Here is an 18798-nt window from a genome sequence, read left to right as displayed (position 1 = left end):
CAAAGTAAACGACACGAAGTTAAGATCAGGATTAGCGAACACTGCGAAGCGCCGTAAAGCCTCTTTGTTATTAATCTCTGCTTCAGTTGGGGCAACACGAGTATGACAAGATTGTGGAAACTCCTATGAACTTGGGTACGAGAAATGAGATAGTAGGAACGGAGTAGCGAGTGCTTTGCTAAATCTGCGAAGTGATGAACCCTTAAGTCACAGTGTTGGAAGTCGATTACAGTGGTTTCCAAACAATCTAAACTGTCTGCTCCAAGATGTGAATTTGTTCGTTCGGTATTTACGGAAATTGTTTCCAATTAGCAAACTTTGGTTAGAAGAAGAAGAAGACTCCGCTTAAGCACGTTTGAAATTACATAACCAAGTTTTTTTCGAATTCATGAAGCAGACGTGAAATACGTTCCATCTCGGAATGATGAACTCTTCGTCCCTGAATCTGGGATCAGATTCATTCATCAACCAAGCGTTACACACAGCAATCGTACAGATGGGATACATACGTATATTCCGAAGAGTTTGTTTCGCTCTTCGGTAAGTTATTACCACTGTTTTCCTACTTGTTCTTCTGGACGTTCTAAAAATATACGACTTTCTCGTCCACGGCATGGCGTTCCACGAGATAAACTATTTAACTAAGAGTTACGAGTACCTCTCGTATATGCCTCGACTCATACCGGTGTTCGCGCAAGCCAGGACCTCGAGCGAGGTGTGTAGCTCCATAAATTATCGGAAGACAAACGGAACACTTGTAATCGCAGCGCGGCACAAAGTTTCGAAAGTTATAATGGCCGAACTCCGGTGTGGCAACGACACCTTTGTAACATCGTTGTCTACACCAAGTGAGCTCCGTGGCAATGGCAAACTTGCAATACATGCAGATCTGCCTATCGTACTTGCAGATTAGGAACCGTCGATTGGGAATATTGAACACCAAACAGCTGCAGACCCTCGCCCCCACTCAACTCCCGGTTGATCAACTATTCATGGCGCTGATATTTCGCACGCGGCACTTTATCCACCACGGACAATCGTAATACCCGTGACAACGTACCTCCTGCCAGAACTTTTTCACATGTGTAACGCATCGTAGCGGATTCCGTCCGCTACAGCTTTTTTTCATTCAGCTTGGAATGATCTATCGCGGAGCAGGGAATGTGAAAGTTTTGTATTCGAAGGGTGCAATGAAATCTTCTTCTAGCTGCGAGTCTCTTTCTTCTCTTCTCCGGCTCTTTTTTTCTCCCTTCTTATTACACCGCTGATCATTCGTCTTGGTCCCAACTAGTCTGGCCACATTTAATCGCTTCCTCTTAATTAAGCCAACGAGTAATTAGGAATGGAGTCAGACACGGAATGGTTCGCAGTAGTCTCTCGCCACGACTCATCTTCGTCCATAAACTTTCTGCTTTCCCTCTTTTTCCTCCTGTTTTTTTTTTTTTTTTTTTTGATGAGAGTAATACCTCGAGTAGCAGTTGGTTACACGAAGGTTCCAGACGAGAGAGGGAGGAAACGTTTCAAGTTTCTACCTTTCCTTCAAAGCGATTCATCACTCTCATAATCCCCCAATGCGTAACGCTAGTCTTGATGAAACAAAATTCTTCAACTTTGTTCACTTTTTATCATTAACTTTTTTTTTCACAGGAATGCACCGGGAGCATCTGCCTTGCCTATGGTCTAGAATCGTGCCAATGCATCGCTGCGCCCGACGATCCGCCGACCAAGAGCTGCGAGCTGTGCTGCAAAATACCTGGCGAAAATCAACCCTGCTTGTAATTTTTTCACAAGATGTTATTGCCGCGTATTTTTTTTTTTTTTTTATTCCTAGTGCAATCTTTAATCACGGGAATATTTTTGTACAATTTTCAGATCCTCCTTCGCTTGGAATTTGCCACCTTACGATATTCCCGACATGTTTTCGAAACCAGGGACACCTTGTAACGACTATAACGGATACTGCGATATCTTTCAAAAGTGTCGGGAGGTGCGTACACAAATATGTTCCCATTCGCTTATCTCGTCGATAAAAATGAAACAAAGCGTTTAAAATGTAAAATATCACGTTCTTATCCTTGCCAGGTTGACCCAAGCGGACCATTGGCCACCCTCAGACGACTCCTTCTATCGGACGCAAGCTTGGCCACTTTTCAACGATGGATAACGGACCATTGGTACGGAGTTGCGATACTGGCTCTCGTGGTCTTGATAGCTCTGGTAAGCATTCGTCGTGACAATGATCTTCTTCTCTGTATTTCGAAAAAAGACAGTGCAAATGATCTGGGACATCAGCGTATTATAGACTTCTGGACTAAATGGTTTATTTATTTTCTTCGCCAGTGTGTTAAGTTATGAAATTTAAAGACAGGTCAATGTCTGATTTTCTTTTTCGAAGGAACCTCAGCGCGACATAGCTCCCTTTCTACGATAGTTGAAAATCATAAAATGAAGATGAAAAATTTGATTCGAGTTCGGCGTCTGGTGAAAACCTAAAGACCCTATTAATTATTAATCTTATTTATTGTTATTAGAAGTTAATACATTCAACTTCAATCTATTGCGATTGCCAATACCGTGTATATATACGTGAAAAAATATTTTTAAGTATATTATTATGCGCAATTAAAACCATGTCGTATTGTTATAATAAACAGTATCCTAACTGATCGGAAATCAGAAATTAGGGCAATTATTAGCACTAGGAAGACTAGAAAGACGAGTAATATCCTTGGTTAATAAAATAACGAAGTGGATAGCTAGTCGTAACATTTATTCACCATGGGAGAAGCATGCCGATCGAATCGCGATACATCCCGTAATTTCTCTTAGTCGAATGACGTGGCCACTCCTCCAGCTGCCAATACACACAACGTACGTTGCCTGGACGCAGAAATTAATTGAATCTAGTTTTCGTTCCGACCGCAGTATCTAGACGAACCCACTTATTGCGAGTATAAAAAGAAACCAACAAATTACACTTACCGAAAAATAGTTTGTTTAAAAAAAAAAAAAAAAAAAAAACGTTCAATTCAAGTTTCGCTCTATCGGTTACTATATTTATCGACTTTTCGACAAATCTCTGCATCGAAATCTGGGAAAAAGCATTCTGGCTAAACTTTACCCCATTTCATCCCAAATGTCCAAAATTTGTATACGACTTTCCGCGATGTAACTTTCGATCAAAGCATCGCTTGAAAAAAAGAAAAAAAAAACATAAATCGATAGCTGTTGATCTCTTCTTTCGAATGGCATGTTCAAAATCAGCCTACGATTTTTTGGAAAAAAGTTATGACCATTTTTTCCATGTTTTTTCGCAAAAATCGTATATTTTGACAATGAAAAAAGCAATACCGACGATTGTAAAAGGCACTAATCGTATATTTTTGATCATCCCGTTCATATCGCATTGGAATTTTTTTGATAAACAAAAATACAAATTTTGGACATTTGGGACGAAATGGGTTAAACAGCCTTCCTTAGATGTCTGAGCTTGAGTTACTCGAATTTGCTGAGATCCATTTCTATTGCACAATGATGATGTTTTTCCATTCGTGTTAATTACAATTTGCTAAATCGAAATTGGCGGAAGTGTTTCGCACGGTTTTTTCACTTCTCCGAAACTTTTCATTCAGACTAAGGATCCCATACGTTTTTCAGTCACCATAACTGCTGTGATGCTGCCTGAATACCTGTCCGACTCAGGAATCCTATATTAATATTGCGGTTTTGAACGAGGCACGTATCGAGCGTGTAGCCAGGTGTTCCAACCAAGGTAAAGCGCCATGCTTATTTGAGAGAACTCTAGCACCAAATGGTATTGGCTCCTTTAGGTATGAGGTACGAGTAGAAACCTGGCGAAATCGTGTGATGTCGGATATGTGTCGCCTCTATGTGAGTGAGCAGCACTCTCTCACTTTAGCCAGGAACAGAAACCAAAGAGCAAAGTCTGCAGGCCGATGTAACCATCGCGGTACGGCTTATAGCCTCCGATTATAGCAGGGTTGATTATATTCGAAAATTCCAACTTGGAGCACTGAGTTATAAATTTACCTCAAAATGGAATTAATTTTCGTCTTGTTTAAGATCATATTAGCGCCCCATTACTTTGGATTAAAGACTCTGATCCCGTAAATTAGCTCGAATTAGGGCCTCACTGTGTCCTTGAAGCCTCTAAAGCCAGTCTAAACTTGACTGAACAGATTCGTGTAAAATATTTGCGGCCTGATCAGGATTTTGGCAATATTCTTCGATTTGCGATACATCTATTAGTTAATCCTCTTGTAGATCACTGTATCTACAAAGAAAAGAACAATCTAGAGTATCTGTAAATGTAATAGGAATTAGAGTTAACGGTTATGGTCAAAAACTCTTTAATTACGTCCTTGTTTCATAATTATAAATTTCTTTTATACTGAAAATACATGGTTTCTCCATATATTTATTCATCGGTGGTTTTTCGCCTAGCACATGAATTTTTTACGCGAAGGCAACAGCCGAGAAAATTGTATCCTCGCGTACTAAATATTCATTTGGTAAACTTGACAAAATCAAGACTTAACTCATATCGCTGCGAAAATAACGAGGCTGTTCGTGGTATGAGATTCAAATTATAACTCATTTCACAAAGTTTGCTAAATCAATTTTACGAATATTTATGTGATATCGTTGAGTTTACAAAATTATGCAGGCTATACCATGACAAAATTCTAAGTTTTCAGTTAACAAATTGGCTAGTTGATCCGGCTAAATGCTTAGCAAAAAGCCTCTTAAGCTTTTCCCCAATTTCTTGCTTACAAATACGATTGTAAATGAGGCAATTGATCTGAATTTGTCGATCAAATTTTGTTTGGTAGAAATTTGTGAATTCCAGATTATCAACCTGCATTTTCAAGATATAGTTTCTATATAGGAGCGCAAATTGATTGCCATGATTGAAATTTTTTGGACCGTTTTTACCCAGTTTTTTTTCTCTACGTCACTGAATTTTCATTTGAACCCCGCACACGCGATAAATTTTATCTAATTGATACCATCTCTTTGCCGGTTTACTTGATAATATCCTCAAAATGTTCACGTTTTCACGAAACCTTTCTCCTCGAAGCAATTTTTCCTAATATATTATTTCTTAATTGACCGATCACCAAGACTTTATAATATATTGCATACGAGGTCGAGAATTCTTTTTCATCAGATTTAAAAATTTTTCCTAATATCTGTGTAAATTTGTTTCAGATTACAGTCGCGCAATTTTTCGGTAGACGGGCCAGTAAGCTTTCAGGCTTGCAGAGCGGCGGAACGGCTGAGTCGGGGGAAAATGACTGTTACGTGAAGGAGATTGGTGGAAAGCGGCAGCAGCAGACGGCACCAAAGATCAGTCCGATGAGCGTGACGAGAATAAAGAAGCGGATTATTGAGACAATGAAGACGATCACTTCGCCGAGCAGAAATAAGACCTGCCCAAATAAATCGGAGCTACGTATATCAAAACTGTTCAATTTCGGTGGAAAAAACGAGAGTGGCGAGGATTCGCAGAGCGAAAATAAACCACGAACGAAGAACCAGAACACGCTGTCCAAGCCGTTCGAAGCTGTCGCCGAGATTCGCCGAGATGGTGCAATAAACGGACGTACGGACGGCGCCGTTTTCTCAACGAGAGAAAAATCGAAGCTGCAAGGATTCGGCGGAGAGGAGGCTGCGGATTACTCGAAAATTCCATCCACCGAAGACGGAGTATCTGCGGAAATCGCCGATCAAAGTACGCGGGGCTCAAGTGACCGCAAGAAACGCAAGAAGATGACCGATGCGTCGAGCGGAAGCGATTGGGAGAAAAGGGGTTTCGGAAATTGGTTCCTCCGGGGAATTGGCTTCGGGGACGCCGCTCTTTTTGGCGACGAATCGTCGCCGAAGCGGCGACGACGTCGCGCCAGAATATCGGTGAAATCGTCATGGACTAACGTGGCGTCGAATTTTCGGAATATCGACGCGCTTCGCGGCTCGCCGAAGCAGCGAAAAGCCGCAGACGCGGCTTCGCCGCAGAACCGATTTCGGGCGAATAATCAATCCACCGAACCGCTGGTCGAACCTGACACACCGGAAACGCCAGAATCACCTGTGCCGGAAGTCGCTGCGTCGCGAGTCGCGACCTCCGACCTTGCCGTGCTTCTAAAAGAAAGTAGTTAGTGGTTTATTCGACTTTAGGGACCGTCTTCAAGTGCACTGAATCGGTTCTACAGTGTTCAAAGAACGCCGTGTAAGACTCGGACTTTGAGCATGCCTGCGTAAAAACTATTTTGAATACTTGTCAACTGCAAGAATCGTTTGTACGTATTTAATAACGACGTTAAGTTGAATTGTAATATACACATTATGCTATAGAATGTATAATAATTGGAGGTAAGAGGAGATCCATCAAATTTTGGTTGCAGTTACTCACGAGAATTTATTTTATTCAGGTATGTAGTGTAAAAATCAGAGGAAATTAGACGCTTAGAAACTTTAATTTTGTTAGGATTTTTCATACTCGCGAACCATACACCGCCGACATCGTTCACGAACGATGACATCTGAAATGAATCATCCATCCACAAACATTATACATGTTAGTCTTATTCATATATAAATGTATTTTTATCGGAACTTGGATACTTGGGAAAGGAAATTAGATAATTTCCGATACCGAGCCGTAAAGCGCTAATATCCTTTGAATTTCTTGAACGCAAATGCAGCTATACGGTTTATGATATTACATATGTATAAGTAAGATCGATCGTGTAATGTGTTTTATAATTGGGAAAGTGTAGACCCGGTATATTTGTACATATTGTATATACCCATAAAGCGGATCTGATTTCCGTATAGAATAAGAGTCCATCGCAGCGTACATATAATTGCGTAGCTCAGACTTGCTAATTTCTTATCTTTTGTTCGAATTTCGAGGGTGAAAGAATGGGCGGAGAAAAGACGAAGCTGAAAAACGGTTGATTGATGTCATACTCGTCTGGCCTGACACGTTGCGGAAAAGATCGACCATCGAAATGAACAAAGAAGAATTCATTATGTATAGAAAAGGACCAAACGTAGAATATGTAATATCTATAGCAGTAAACATGAAAAATTCTGGTCATAACTGTGTTACGAAATAGTAAAATGTACGTAATTATTGGCATAAATGATGAAGAACCCTGGTAATAATTTCCTTAACCAAATCCCGCTTCCCTAAACCGTGAGGCGTAAACCGTTGATTGAAATTTTCGAGAACTCGTTGATTTACGTGCTGCGCAGCAGGTTGACACAGAGAATTAGGATGTCGCGAAATCTCGAGCCTGCAAAGCAAAGCCCATGAATTATCGCGTACCAACATCTGATAAAGCACTTCTCATCTCGTGTAACGTTTCATCCGGTTAGCGTTCCTCCAATCTCCGGTGTCCCTTGCCCAATTTCCGGTTTTTATCTATATGTACCTATGGGGCTATAGGCGGCTCTGAGCCTGCGTCATTCAGCGATGTCCTCGGAACAAATGCTTGCGAAAGGATAACTGTGGGGGTTGATGAAACTTGTGCGCTTCTGACTAGGTGCGACGGTCACATACGTTGGAGATGAAAAAGTATTAGTAGACGGACACGATTCTACATTCGAACTTCGAAGATCACTTGGCGATGAAATCTATCAAGTTGTTTTGATACAAATGAAAAATACAATTACTTCCGTTCATGTAAACACGGACATATGCGGATGTGTAATGAAACGAATCAAAGCATGTTGAAAATCGGGTTTCCCGTTTGTAGTCACAGCATATAATTGTGCTCGCAGATTTTTACGGAAATAAATGACGCGTTCGATCCTTGGATACTATGGTTAAATTATTAACAGTCAGTATGGGGATATTCATTCCAAGAAATTTCTTGATGATAATATAATTTACTATCCCACAGATGAAGTTCAGGCAATGAAATTATGACACAATTGTATTCTCTGGGTTACCGAAAAAGTGCTGAAATCCCGGGTAAAATAGCATCGACTTCATCGGGGATACATATTCTCAAACTCGGAATTCCTAACAAAGAACACGGAGACTGCCTCAGGTGTATAATGAATCGGACCAATACGAGAAATTCTCCGGATCATATAACTAATAAATATCTGATCAATCTTACATTTACATGTCGGTTACCGACGGAATTATTCAATCAAGTGATCGAAATTGTTTTTCTATCACATTTGTGATAATTATTGCCTGATGTTTACTTGAAGTTTTGTTGCAACATGGACTCAAGTATTATTGAAAACTGTGTATTTTATAAACATCTTGAAATGATGTACACATACTTTTTATTTGTGAAAGAGTTTCAATTTTCGGATAAAAATGCACTTGCTTTGAAAGAGACTCGAAGATTTATACATACAATAATGTTGATACCTGAATCATTGACTAAAGAATATAAAGACAGTTGCCCTAATGGGCTTTGGTGTGACAACCAAAAATCGTCGTGCGCTTGCGCTCCCTGAGATGTTCCAACGGTAGAGTTGAGAACTTATTGCAGAACATCAGAGAGTTTACCGATTTCGACATGATGCTGGCCGCATTCACCTTCCAAGTAGCACAGTCTTCGCAATGGTAAGCCCAAGCCAGTACTCAGCTTGTGTGTACTTACAAACTTGCTGGCGATATAAGAACATGATAATACGAATAATTTTCTTGCAAAATTCGCAGCAAAACAGTGATTTAATTAAATTATAGGTACCCGAGAGAAGAATGTATACATAGATCATAAATAATAATAGATCAGATGTAATAATGATGCAGAGACCAGGCAGTATATATGTATATGCGGTCCATGTACGATATTAATCTGTATGATCCATTTACGATTAATACGTGATGCATACTATAAATTTGATAATTTTTCAGGAGACAAACTAGATTATCTACAATAATACGTCTATGATATAAAAATAGAAGAAATATTCATTTCGAAACGGGATTCTATTCGATACGCACTCGATGTATTCCATAATATTAATATTGATAATCATTGCAACAACTTTTCATTTGCTCTCTCGATCTTAAATTATCGTGGGCATAGAATCGAAACGCTATTTTAGCTAGTCGCAAGTAAAATATCTACGTCAGGTAGAGGAGCAGAATTATTTTTTAAAAAGTGTTCGTATGGAAAAACATTCAGAGTAACTGTAATACATCACGGATGCGCTAATTTCAATCGAGATGAAATGGATGCTCCGTATATAAAACAGTATTTAACACGGTGTCCTGATTTAAAGACCTAAGAAGGTGATTGTCGACGATTTTTGTTTTTTTTTTTTTGATAGGGAAAGACAGAACGAAGCTTCTTAAAACTTCAAGTGTATTTTAACACACATTTGAAAGGTACGATCAAAAAGTGTTATGATCCAACTGTCGCAGAACGGCAACGTTATTAGCTGACCCGTTAAGTGAAGAATACATCTTTAGTCAACGGCTGACCATCGAAGGGCCTAGCCGCTTTATTCTGGAATCGGCAGGAAAGATAAAGAGCGTATTTTCTGTATGAAATGTAAAAACTAAAATCATTATACATCATATCATTTCATCAAACATCATACATCATACATCATCATGAATAGTATTAAAGTTCGAAACCAAAGTTTGGATGTTCGGATGTTCAGAAAGTAACGTCACACAAAATTTTTTTTCTCTTGACATCATCGATCTATAGTAATCAGCTAGCCGAATTCCTCAGTCTGGAAACAACCGCGCAGTAGAGCGGACGTATGAGAATCGCGCTCCGCAGATTTCGAGTACCGGGTTCTCTATCTCCTGGATCCTGCGCTCCGGGTCCGCTACCTGGAGAAACAACTTCCAGGACAAACGCACCGTGGTTCTTGCGCTCGAAGTCCACTACCTGGTGAAACTCGACTTCCAGGACACGCGCTCCGTGGTTCCTGTGCTTCAGGTACGCAGCCTGGTAAAACTCGGCTTCCAGGACGAGTGCTCCATGGTTCTTGCACTCCAGGTCCACTACCTGGTGAAACTGGACTTCCAGGACACGCACTCCGTGGTTCTTGCGCTCCAGGTATGCAACCTGGTAAAACTCGACATCCAGGACAAGCGCTCGATGGTTCGTACGCTCCAGGTCCACTACCTGGTGAAACTCGACTACAGGGCAAGCGCTCCGTGGTTCCTGCGCTCCAGGTCGACCAGCCGGCAAAACTCGACTTCAGGTAGAGGACAAGGAGAAGGAGGACAACGAGAAGGGAGACGAGGAGAACAAGGCAGACGGAGAGGATGAGGATTTGTTCACAGTGAGTATAATATTTTTATAATATTTATTGGCGATTGTGATTCTATTTTCTCTAAAAGTTTTTGAACTTGTAATGTTTACAATAAATTATTTCAATTCATTTTTCGCGCAAGCACAAATTCAGTAGCTGTATATGAGCTAATAAAATTTATTATATTAATAATTAATTAAATAATTATATTAATCCTTAGGCAATGTTTTTTATGTGTTCTTATACTAAAAATATTTGTGACTATTCCAGGTATAACCCGAGGTGGTTAGCAGTGGTCGCTGGAGGTGGTTGGGGGTGGTCGGAGGTGGACGAGGAGGAGGACGAGGAAGACAAGAAGAACAATGTGGACGTGGAGGGCAAGGATTTGTCCTCGGTGGGTTTAACATTGTTATAAAATTGCATGAAAATTGTCATTATATTTTATTTGAAATTTTTCAAACTTGTCATGTTTACAATAAATTATTTCAATTTATTTTTCGCGCAAGCACAAATTCATTAGCTATAAATGCGCTAGTAAAATTTATTATATTATTGATTGTTTAATTGATTATATTATTCCTTACACAATATTTTTGATGTGTTCTTATACTGAAAATATTTATCACTATTCCAGGTATAACCCAAGATGGTCATGGATGGTTGTTGAAGGTGGTTGGCGGTGCTTGAAGGTGGTCGGAGGTGTACGACGAGGAGGACGACAACGTGTGCACTGTGAGTATAACTTTTTTATGATATCTAATGTACTAGGAGTAGGAGTAGGAGTAGGAGTAGGAGTAGGAATGCAAGTAAGAGTAGGATCTGGAGTAAGAATAGGATAAGGAGTCGAATCAGGAGTAGGAGTAGGAGTGGGATCAGAAGTAGGTGTAGGATCAGGAGTAGGAGTGAAATCAGGAGTAGGATCAGGAGTAGAAGTAGGAGTAGAATCAGGAGTAGAATCAGGAGTAGAATCAGGAGTGGAAGGAGGAGTAGGATCAGGAGCAGGAGTAGGAGTAGGTCAGGAGTAGGAGTAGGGTCAAGAGTAGGAGTGGGATCAGGAGTGGAAGTGTGAGTAGGGTCGGAGGTAGGTGTGGGATCAGGTATACGAATGGGATCAGGACTAGAAGTGGGAGTAGGAGAAGAAGTAGGAGAAGGAGTAGGAGTAGAAGTAGGAATAGAAGCGGTAGGATCAGGAAGAGAAGTAGGAATAGGAGTAGTAGTGGGAATAGAAGTAGAAGTAGGAGTAGAAGAAATCGGAAGAGGAATAAAAGTAGGAAGAGAAGTAGAAGTAGGTGTAGTATAAGTTGGAATAGGATTAGGAGTAGAAGGGTGGCCGGAGAAGTAGAGTAGGCAGTAGGGTAGGGAAGAATAGAATAGGGTAGGCGGTAGAGTAGGGTAGGGTAGGGTAGGGTAGGGTATCCTACTTCTGATCCTACTCCTATTCTACTACTACTCCTACTCCTGATTCTACTCCTACTCCTACTCATGATCCTACTCCTACTTCTACCCCTGGTTAAACACCTACTTCTACTCTTGATCCTACGCCTGATCCTACTCCTGATCCTATTCCTATTCCTACTCTTACTGCTACTCCTACTCCTGATTCTTCTCCCACTCCTACTCCTGATTCTAATCCCACTCCTACTTCTGATTCTACTTCTACTCCTCCTCTTGATCCTACTCCTTTTCCTAATCTTACTCCTACCCCTGATCCTACTTCTGATCCTACTCCTCCTCCTACTACCACTCCTACTCCGGATTCTATTCCTACTTCTACTCTTGATCCTACTCCTGATCCTACTCCTAACCCTACTCCTACTCTGTTTAATACTTCAGAATGTTATACTCACAGTGCACAAATCCTCGTCATCCTCGTCCACCTTGTTCTCCTCGTCTTCCTCGTTCTCCTCCTCGTCCACCTCCGAACACCTTCAACCACCGCCAACTACCTCCAACAAGCACCGATAACCACCTAGGGTTATACCGGGAACAGTAGTATATATTTACAGTATAAGAACACATTAAAAATATTGTGTAAGGATTAATATAATCAATTAAACAATCAATAATATAATAAATTTTATTATTAATGTGATTGATTAAGGAATCAGTTACATAATACATTTTATTAGCGCATTAATATCTACTGAGTTTGTGCTCGCGCGAAAAATGAATTGAAATAATTCATTGTCAGCGTGACAAGTTTGCAAAAATTATATATCAAATACAATCAACATTGCCATCAAATATTATAAAAATGTTTTACTTACCCAGCACAAATCATCGTCTTCCTCGTTCACCTCCGACCACCTCCAACCACCGTCAACCACCTCCGACAACCATCTCGGGTTATACCTGGAAAGGGCAAAAAGAGCGTGGGACTAACAGCAGAGAAAGTACGAAGGAAAGAGCACCAGCTGAAAAATATCAGAAACACTGAATCTGGTTTTTTGGCTGTAACTTCTGATCCGTTTCTCGCAGCGCATTGGGACTGCGACCAATCGATTCCTCTCGCAAAATTACGTCGGAATAGTGCACGAAAGAATTTATTCCAGCACTTTTCAAGATCGCCAAAATTTGCGCTAAAAATACAAAGGTGTTACGCCCCGACGTACCGCCTTGGCGTACCCTTTTCAAAATTCCATTTCATTTCATTTCTCTAATTTCTTCAATTATTTCATCACAATCTGATATTCTAATAAGGTCACATACAGTCCTCAGAATCCGCTGACATTGTATTTTATTTGCTGACACCAAGAATTGCGCTATAAAATTACTGACCTAGTAACAGCGGCGCTCAGCCCGGGAATATCTATTTTTAAGTGAAAATTATCATCAATAATTAGGATAAACCACTACCTTTGCAACCACCAAATTAAAATAGATTATTTGTTAAGATGTGTGAATGAATGCGTGAGAATTATCTTAATATACCTTTTGTCAACATCTTGTACGTATAAGTGACGAGATTGAGAATCGTCGGAACACCGTCGAAAGGCGCGAACTAACGCTGACCGTGTAGATTTGGACACCGGGAGGTCGCCCCCGCGCTTAATTGGCTAATTACCGTTGCAACTTATTGCAACTGCAGATTTTTCCCTATTAATACCCTCAGGCCCAAGCAGCCATGTCTTTCGTCTGTCATGTCGCGAGGTGCGTGGACATCAACCCGTATTAGCCCTTCTCGAGTAATAGTAGCGTTTGGAAAATCTTAGTTGTGACCGGCCTAAAAACTCTTGCTAATTCGTCAAATCCGAGCATTCAGTTATTCTGTTAGCTACAAAAGACTCACTATCTCCTACCTTCTAAATTCTTTCCTGTTCTTTACTATTTCTTATATCTTCGAGAATAGACATTTTTATGATAATCCATTTTCCTTAAATAAACGAAGCTTAGCCCAGATTCAATCCGGTTCTGGTAATATTAAGCATTTACTATAATAATCAAGAACTTTATCACTTCCGTAAAATAATCATTTCAATAATAATAATACAAACCATTCCATATCAAAACCACGAGTGAAACATATGGACATTTATTGTGAAAAGTAACTTTTGATAATCAAGACTGAGGGACCGGGTTCATCGTTTCCAATATCATTCATCCACCCTTAAGAATCGAGGTGAGGCCCTGCTCCAGTATACTACTGACACAGACCGACACTACCGACGGCTCTCGATCTCATCACCACAAGAATACATCTAAAGATAAGTCAATCCGAATGCTAATCTCCAACAGCGAACGAATTCTTGTTTTCACCTTTCTAATCAAAATTGACTGGTGTAATATCCATTTAAAAGTAAGACTTAAGTTGGTGGCTAGCTTCACTACCCTTAATTAGATCAAAGGTATTGTTTCCAAGATTTGAACACAATTCGAAATAACAGTAACAAGAATTGGTGTCCAGCTATAGACAATATCCTTGGACATTCAGAGAGTTATTCTCCAGTCTTCAGCTCGGCCCCACTTTATAATTAATTCAAGATAATCTAAAAAGAGAGATACAATATCGAATAATCACGACCAGCTAGTTATAAGTATCGTTCAGGATAGATGTTCTTGGTATCAAATAAATAATAGCATTTAGAATAGAATGACACACGATTTGCTCAAACACGCAAACGGTCAAATTTAGTGATTCTGCGGCTTCTCTGCGTTTGAATATAAATTCGTCCGTCAGCGTGCACTGTTGTATGTTACTCAAACACTTTATTGAATTGTTACTTTCGGGTCCTACGTCATTATCGTCATTCATTGTTACAGAATATACTTTATCTTTTACCAGATGAATCACTTCAAACCATTTATTTTGAACGACGACCTTTTCCCATTTTCATTATTATAGATTAGCCTCAACCATTTGAACAACTCTCACAGACCTATATAGGACTAGGCAACAACGTACCTACATTACCGGCTTATTTGAGGGTAGGTATTCTGAGTTTTGATTTTTATCCATTATCGTTGATGTTGAGCATCTTTGATTATTCCATTGATCATTAACTATCACCGCTCAGTACACGTAAACCCCCACGTAACACAGTGGTAGGCCTTGCTGTTTTTTTAGCGAAAAACTTTCAGTCTTCGATTGTACTAGTATGACCCTTTCCAGACCAATTGTACACCTGGAAACTGAGGAAACACAGCGGAAACAGCGTGGGATTAAAAGCAGAGGATCTACGAAGGAAAGAGCACCAGCTGAAAAATGTCGAAAACTCAGGTTTTCGTTTTTCGGCTGTAACTTTTTATACATTTCTCGCAGCGGATTGTGACTGCACCCAATCGATTTCTCTCGCCAAATGACGTCGAAATAGTGCGCAAAACAATTTATTGCAGAACTTTCCAAAATCGCCAAATTTTTGCCAAAAATACAAAGGGGTAAGCCATACTGTTTCTTTGAGCGAAAAAATTTTGGTCTCCGATTGAAATAGTATGACCATTTCCGGTCCAATTGTACCCCTGAGAACTCAGGAAACGCCGCGAAAAGAGCGTAGGATCAACAGCTGGGAAACTACGAAGGAAAGAGCACCTGCTGAAAAATGTCGAAAATTCAGGTTTTCGTTTTTTGGCTGTAACTTTATATACGTTGCTCGCAGCGTATTGGGACTGCGCCCAATCGATTTCTCTCGCAAAATTACGTCGAAATAGTGCCACAATTAATTTATTCCAGCACTTTTGAAAATCGCGAAAATTTTCGCCAAAAATACAAAGGGGTTAACCTTCCTTTTTTTTTGACCAAAAAATTTTTCGTCTCAGCATTGATTCGTATGACTCTTTCCCGACCAATTGAACCCCAAGGAACTCAGAAGACGCAGCAAAAGGAGCGTGGGATCAACGGGAGAGAAGATACGAGGAAAAAAAGCACCTGCTGAAAAATGTCGAAAATTCAGGTTTTCGTTTTTTGGCTGTAACTTTCGATGCGTTGATCGCAGCGTATTGGGACTGCGCCCAATCGATTTCTCTCGCAAAATTACGTCGGAATAGAGCCACAATTAATTTATTCCAGCACTTTTGGAAATCGCAAAAATTTTCGCCAAAAATACAAAGGGGTTGACCTTCCTTTTTTTTTGACCAAAAAATTTTTCGTCTCAGAATTGATTTGTATTACTCTTTCCCTAGCAATTGGACCCCAAGGAACTCAGAAAACGCTGCAAAAGGAGCGTGGGATCAACGGGAGAGAAGATACGAGGAAAAAAGCACCTGCTGAAAAATGTCGAAAATTCAGGTTTTCGTTTTTTGGCTGTAACTTTCGATGCGTTGATCGCAGCGTATTGGGACTGCGCACAATCGATTTCTCTCGCAAAATTACGTCGGAATAGTGCCACAATTAATTTATTCCAGCACTTTTGGAAATCGCAAAAATTTTCGCCAAAAATACATAGGGGTTAACCTTCCTTTTTTTTTGACCAAAAAATTTTTCGTCTCAGCATTGATTCGTATGACTCTTTCCCGACCAATTGAACCCCAAGGAACTCAGAAGACGCAGCAAAAGGAGCGTGGGATCAACGGGAGAGAAGATACGAGAAAAAAAAGCACCTGCTGAAAAATGTCGAAAATTCAGGTTTTCGTTTTTTGGCTGTAACTTTCGATGCGTTGATCGCAGCGTATTGGGACTGCGCCCAATCGATTTCTCTCGCAAAATTACGTCGAAATAGAGCCACAATTAATTTATTCCAGCACTTTTGGAAATCGCAAAAATTTTCGCCAAAAATACAAAGGGGTTGACCTTCCTTTTTTTTTGACCAAAAAATTTTTCGTCTCAGAATTGATTTGTATTACTCTTTCCCTAGCAATTGGACCCCAAGGAACTCAGAAAACGCTGCAAAAGGAGCGTGGGATCAACGGGAGAGAAGATACGAGGAAAAAAGCACCTGCTGAAAAATGTCGAAAATTCAGGTTTTCGTTTTTTGGCTGTAACTTTCGATGCGTTGATCGCAGCGTATTGGGACTGCGCACAATCGATTTCTCTCGCAAAATTACGTCGGAATAGTGCCACAATTAATTTATTCCAGCACTTTTGGAAATCGCAAAAATTTTTGCCAAAAATACAAAGGGGTTAACCTTCCTTTTTTTTTGACCAAAAAATTTTTCGTCTCAGAATTGATTCGTATGACTCTTTCCCGACCAATTGAACCCCAAGGAACTCAGAAAACGAAGCAAAAGGAGCGTGGGGTAGACGGGAGAGAAGATACGAGGAAAAAAGCACCTGCTGAAAAATGTCGAAAATTCAGGTTTTCGTTTTTTGGCTGTAACTTTCGATGCGTTGATCGCAGCGTATTGGGACTGCGCCCAATCGATTTCTCTCGCAAAATTACGTCGGAATAGTGCCACAATTAATTTATTCCAGCACTTTTGAAAATCGCGAAAATTTTCGCCAAAAATACAAAGGGGTTAACCTTCCTTTTTTTTTGACCAAAAAATTTTTCGTCTCAGAATTGATTTGTATTACTCTTTCCCTACCAATTGGACCCCAAGGAACTCAGAAAACGCTGCAAAAGGAGCGTGGGATCAACGGGAGAGAAGATACGAGGAAAAAAGCATTTGCTGAAAAAGGTCGAAAATTCAGGTTTTCGTTTTTTGGCTGTAACTTTCGATGCGTTGATCGCAGCGTATTGGGACTGCGCACAATCGATTTCTCTCGCAAAATTACGTCGGAATAGTGCCACAATTAATTTATTCCAGCACTTTTGGAAATCGCAAAAATTTTCGCCAAAAATACAAAGGGGTTAACCTTCCTTTTTTTTTGACCAAAAAATTTTGCGTCTCAGAATTGATTCGTATGACTCTCTTCCGACCAATTGGACCCCAAGGAACTCAGAAAACGCTGCAAAAGGAGCGTGGGATCAACGGGAGAGAAGATACGAGGAAAAAAGCACCTGCTGAAAAAGGTCGAAAATTCAGGTTTTCGTTTTTTGGCTGTAACTTTTGATGCGTTGATCGCAGCGTATTGGGACTGCGCCCAATCGATTTCTCTCGCAAAATTACGTCGGAATAGTGCCACAATTAATTTATTTCAGCACTTTTGAAAATCGCGAAAATTTTCGCCAAAAATACAAAGGGGTTAACCTTCCTTTTTTTTTGACCAAAAAATTTTTCGTCTCAGAATTGATTTGTATTACTCTTTCCCTACCAATTGGACCCCAAGGAACTCAGAAAACGCTGCAAAAGGAGCGTGGGATCAACGGGAGAGAAGATACGAGGAAAAAAGCACCTGCTGAAAAAGGTCGAAAATTCAGGTTTTCGTTTTTTGGCTGTAACTTTCGATGCGTTGATCGCAGCGTATTGGGACTGCGCACAATCGATTTCTCTCGCAAAATTACGTCGGAATAGTGCCACAATTAATTTATTCCAGCACTTTTGGAAATCGCAAAAATTTTCGCCAAAAATACAAAGGGGTTAACCTTCCTTTTTTTTTGACCAACAAATTTTTTGTCTCAGAATTGATTCGTATGACTCTCTCCCGACCAATTGGACCCCAAGGAACTCAGAAAACGCAGCAAAAGGAGCGTGGGATCAACGGGAGAGAAGATACGAGGAAAAAAGCACCTGCTGAAAAATGTCGAAAATTCAGGTTTTTGTTTTTTGGCTGTGACTCTCGATGCGTTGATCGCAGCGTATTGGGACTGCGCCCAATCGATTTCTCTCGCAAAATTACGTCGGAATAGAGCCACAATTAATTTATTCCAGCACTTTTGAAAATCGCGAAAATTTTCGCCAAAAATACAAAGGGGTTAACCTTCCTTTTTTTTTGACCAAAAAATTTTTCGTCTCAGAATTGATTCGTATGACTCTTTCCCGACCAATTGGACCCCAAGGAACTCAGAAAACGCAGCAAAAGGAGCGTGGGGTAGACGGGAGAGAAGATACGAGGAAAAAAGCACCTGCTGAAAAATGTCGAAAATTCAGGTTTTCGTTTTTTGGCTGTAACTTTCGATGCGTTGATCGCAGCGTATTGGGACTGCGCCCAATCGATTTCTCTCGCAAAATTACGTCGGAATAGTGCCACAATTAATTTATTCCAGCACTTTTGAA

General features: G+C 40.2%; 3 protein-coding genes across 16 annotated transcripts in view; all 3 read left to right on the top strand.

The window, feature by feature from the left end:
• The window catches only part of LOC124301738 (disintegrin and metalloproteinase domain-containing protein 10-like), a 359750-nt gene extending 352581 nt beyond the window's left edge, over window positions 1-7169 (top strand). For all 14 annotated transcript variants that reach the window (XM_046757113.1, XM_046757114.1, XM_046757104.1 and 11 more), the window contains 4 exons: window positions 1648-1775; window positions 1873-1987; window positions 2083-2217; window positions 5233-7169. In XM_046757113.1, coding sequence (XP_046613069.1) covers window positions 1648-1775; window positions 1873-1987; window positions 2083-2217; window positions 5233-6180 — 1326 coding nt within the window. In that variant the 3' untranslated portion in view covers window positions 6181-7169. The remainder of the gene's footprint in view (window positions 1-1647; window positions 1776-1872; window positions 1988-2082; window positions 2218-5232) is intronic.
• A 1354-nt stretch (window positions 7170-8523) lies between these two features.
• Window positions 8524-10286, top strand: LOC124302041 (uncharacterized). The gene is made up of 3 exons (XM_046757795.1): window positions 8524-8614; window positions 9789-10070; window positions 10131-10286. The coding sequence occupies exons 1-3, from the start codon at window positions 8612-8614 to the stop codon at window positions 10284-10286; spliced, it is 441 nt and encodes a 146-aa protein (XP_046613751.1). The 5' UTR covers window positions 8524-8611.
• A 303-nt stretch (window positions 10287-10589) lies between these two features.
• Window positions 10590-13116, top strand: LOC124301744 (uncharacterized). The gene is made up of 3 exons (XM_046757121.1): window positions 10590-10663; window positions 10904-11001; window positions 12541-13116. The coding sequence occupies exons 1-3, from the start codon at window positions 10632-10634 to the stop codon at window positions 12927-12929; spliced, it is 519 nt and encodes a 172-aa protein (XP_046613077.1). The 5' UTR covers window positions 10590-10631; the 3' UTR covers window positions 12930-13116.
• Window positions 13117-18798: the final 5682 nt, after the last annotated feature.

The sequence above is a fragment of the Neodiprion virginianus genome, chromosome 4, assembly GCF_021901495.1.
Source record: "Neodiprion virginianus isolate iyNeoVirg1 chromosome 4, iyNeoVirg1.1, whole genome shotgun sequence".
NCBI classification, from domain to species: domain Eukaryota; kingdom Metazoa; phylum Arthropoda; class Insecta; order Hymenoptera; family Diprionidae; genus Neodiprion; species Neodiprion virginianus.
The sequence above is the reverse complement of the archived record's forward strand: the minus strand, read 5'-3'. Positions and strand labels throughout refer to the sequence as shown.